Here is a 3,848-nt window from a genome sequence, read left to right as displayed (position 1 = left end):
GCTGATGATCTGAATGAGAGAGAGAGAGAGAGAGAGAGATGCAGAGCGTGTGCAGAGCAGGGGACATGAGGAACATTATTAAGAACCGCTGCTTTAGAACGTTCACAAACTTGTGAATCCATTAGAATCGTCAGAAGATTTAGAGCAGTCACTGCAATTTATGAAATAAATCAATTAAATCTGTATGTGGGAGTGTGTGTGAAAAAAAGCAGATGTAACCCCCTTTGTAATCCTTAACATTTTCATAAGTAACTGTAATTTAATTACATGTTTTTTTCTCAGTAACTGTAACTGATTACAATTACTTTTATTTTGTAATTAAATTACGTAATTCCGTTACATGTAACTAGTTACTCCCCAACACTGGTACTGTATATACAAAATACCTCTCTGATTGACTCCCTCAGTTGTCCTGATACTGCAGGTTCTGTAGCATCAGTGGGAGGTGCAGGTGAATCTTGGTTTGGGGAAGGACAAAGAGATAAATCATGAGGATGAGTGACAGCACACACAAACACAAACAGGTTAGACAAAGTCTGAAATGGTAAAATACAAAGGAAAACAAACAAATATTAGTACCACTCAGAAATTCAGTAATAGACTCTGGTAAGACTTTTCAAAGGCCGATGGTTACTGTTCAACTGTAAATAAAATATTCTTATTCTAATGAGAAGCAAAAACAAGAGATGTAAAAGTGTCATGATCTCCAGCTAGAGTGCCCATAAGCTCCACCGGAGGGCACTTCAACCCTGACTCTTGCCACTCTACCCTGTACTCCATTTCCCATAACCTTCTGCCAGGAACCAATTTACAGACACACCCCGTTTCCAATCAGGAGGACTATTTAAGTTGGACACTTGCTCATACTCTTTGCTAAGTATTGTTTGTACATTTGTTACTGCATTCCATTTTTTCACCTTTCCTTGCCTTGCCTTGCCTTGGTGTTTTTAACTTACCTGGATTTCCATTATCGTTTTGCTGCCTGCCCTGATCATTTCCTATTTTCTGGTTTACTCTTTTTGCCGCCTTGGATGTTGTTGTGTTTGCTGATGATTGACCCTGCCTGTACAACGAAGAATTAGTGTTGTCAAAAGTACTGACCGTGATACCATTCAATACTGAAATTTTAAAAACGTCCATTTCTCGCTAAGATTTTAGCGCTGATCCATCTATCAGAACACAATGACCAATCAGCACTGTTTAAGAATCTGCTCAACAGCGCTCAAATCTTCACGGGTAATGGATGTTTTTAAATTTTCAGTAGTGATGGGAAACTGAGGCTTTCTGAACCGTTTGAGGCTTTCATGAAATTGTGCCGAAAAACGGTTCATTACTCGAAGCTTTTAACACAGTGCGCATTAGCGACATCAGGTGGTCAGACTTAGTTTCTCCACCAAATCTAACGAAACATCGCAGAGCAGAGGATGGTTTGAAAAAGTTTTTAATCTGTTCCAACTCATGTCATGCGTAGTCCGGTCAACGGATTCACATATTGATCAATAATATAAAATATACAAGTGTGTGATTATTATTAATAGTAGTAGCAAAACATTTTTGGGTGAGCTGTTCGGGGTCTCTGAGACCCCAGCTATAAAACATGATAAAATGCAATAGAGGTGTGACGTGCATTTAGTTTCTATCGGGTGTTGAGGTTATTCTAAACTATTCTACTGAATCCCAAATAAGTGTACACACACATACACACAACCAAGTCAATATAAAGACAAACAAGAGTCATGCGAAGCGCAGATTTTTTCAAACCAGCTCTCCCGACCTTCCGATACCGCATGACGTTCAAAGCTTCAAACGTCATCAATCACGTGGTATTGTCATTTCGATGCAAGCATCGGCACAGCGTGTGATACAGTAGTGCTTTGAAAACTGCGTTGAAGCATCGGAGCCTCAGAGCCTCGGTATCAATCGTCCCATCACTAATTTTCAGTACCGAATGGTATCGCGGGCTGTACTTTTGACAACACTACCAAGAATATAATAAAGCCTGCAAGTGGATCCTCAACCCCGTTGTCACGCTCCTCATTACAGAATACTCAGCCATTTACAGATCAATCAGCTAGTGTCATTCAGATTACCATGGATCCGGCTGACCAAATTTTAAGTCTACATCAGAGGGACTTCGAGGATCGAAGACTTCGATCGAGGATCATGTACAACAGTTTTGTGAGTTATTATGTAGCTATCATGTAACAATCGAAGAAAGTGCACTAAAGGCCTTTTTCCATTTTGGACTCAATGAACCTATTAAATCATGGCTCCCTGAGGGAAAGTTTAAGTGTAGTTTGCGGGACTTCATGGACTATGCTTTAAATTCTGAGTGGTTCATCTGTCATTGTGGGTTTTGTGGAGGAGGAACGTGTCACCATACTACTGTACCTGTTCACGTAATGGCTGCCATACCAGAGCATCGCCACATCAGGGTTCTCACTCCAGAGCCACTTGCTATCACGGCCGAAGCCATAGAGACTGTCACAAAGCATCCAAGAATGACATCCAGTGTGGAGGATCCCCACGACCGGCTGGCTACCCCCCGAAATCAGCGCTCTCTAACATCGCAGTTTCAGCACTCTCAAGCAACATGGATTCAACGCTCTCAACCAATGCCGTTTCTGCGCTCTCAAGTGATACGTCTTCTGAGCTCTCAAACAATGCATTTTCGGTGCTCTCAAGCAACAGGGTTTTTGCACTCTCAATGCTTCTCAGCCCAGAGCCTCTTCACAAGATGGCCGCCAGCCCAGAGCCTCCTCACAAGATGGCCGTCAGCCTAGAGCCTCTTCACAAGATAGCCGCCAGCCTAGAGTCTCTTCACAACATGGTCGCCACGCCAGAGTCTCGTCCCGTCATGGCCACCACGCCACAGTCTTCAGTCATCATGGATGCCACTCCTGTGTTCCCGGTCATTGTGAACGTTGCACTTGAAGACACTCAGACGTTCCAAATACATTTGGGACTGATCTCCAGTTTGATGGACCCACCGCTGGTTTCAGCCAGAGCAGCTGGCATCCCAAGTGCCTCATCACTGTCTGTCCCAGAGTCTGCTCCTGTCCAGGAGCCTCCAGAGCTCACTCCTGTCTATGAGTCTGCTCCAGAGCTTGTTCCAGGCTATGAGTCGGATCCAGAGCCCGCTCCAGTCTATGAGTCTGATCCAGAGCCCACTGCAGAATCTCCCAAGGCGGCGGTGTCCGCTCCAGCTCCTCCCAAGGTGGTGGCATCCGCTGCATATTCTCCAGAGGTGGCGACTTCTGCTGCAGAACCTCCTGAAGCGGCGGTGGTGTCTGCCTCAGCTCCTCTCAAGGGGCTGGCACCCATTAATGAACTCTCTGCCTGTCCGGCCACAGCCAAGGAGGCCGTTTATGAACTCTCTGCCCGATGGCCACAGCCAAGGAGGCCATTTATGAACTCTCTGACTGTCCTGTTATGGCCGCAGAGGCCGCTGTTAAGCTCTCTTTGCTTTCTATTCCAGTTCTGCCTGATCCGCCTTGGTGGTCATCTGCCTTACTAGCTCCATGTTGGAGGACGTCTGCTCTGCTGTGGTGGTCATCTGCTCCACCGTGAGGATCTTTGGACCCATCTGCTCTGCTGTGGTGGCCATCAGCCCACCTGCTCCACCTTGGTAGTCTTCAGCCCGTCCTGGTGGTCTTCAGCTCCACCCTGGTGGTCTTCAGCCTTGCCTGTTCTGCTGGCTCCGCCCTGGCTCCCTGCTCTGCTGGTTCTGCCTTGGTTCTTTGCTCTGCCTCAGTCCCAAGATTCTCCTCTTCTTGCACAGTGACTTGGCCCTCTGTCCTGGACTTAATTCTGTTCTTGTTTAGGAGCGTATGGAAGCCACTCCTTAA

General features: G+C 45.9%; 1 protein-coding gene across 1 annotated transcript in view; it reads right to left on the bottom strand.

The window, feature by feature from the left end:
- Window positions 1–3,848, bottom strand: part of LOC107695107 (protein P200-like) — a 20,990-nt gene that overhangs the window by 4,759 nt on the left and 12,383 nt on the right. Inside the window, exon 11 of the mRNA XM_016494914.1 lies at window positions 387–457. Coding sequence (XP_016350400.1) covers window positions 387–457 — 71 coding nt within the window. The remainder of the gene's footprint in view (window positions 1–386; window positions 458–3,848) is intronic.

This window comes from Sinocyclocheilus anshuiensis, unplaced genomic scaffold (assembly GCF_001515605.1).
Source record: "Sinocyclocheilus anshuiensis isolate Anshui unplaced genomic scaffold, SAMN03320099.WGS_v1.1 scaffold434, whole genome shotgun sequence".
Lineage (NCBI taxonomy): Eukaryota > Metazoa > Chordata > Actinopteri > Cypriniformes > Cyprinidae > Sinocyclocheilus > Sinocyclocheilus anshuiensis.
Note: the sequence above shows the minus strand (reverse complement) of the source record. Positions and strands in the feature narration are given on the sequence as shown.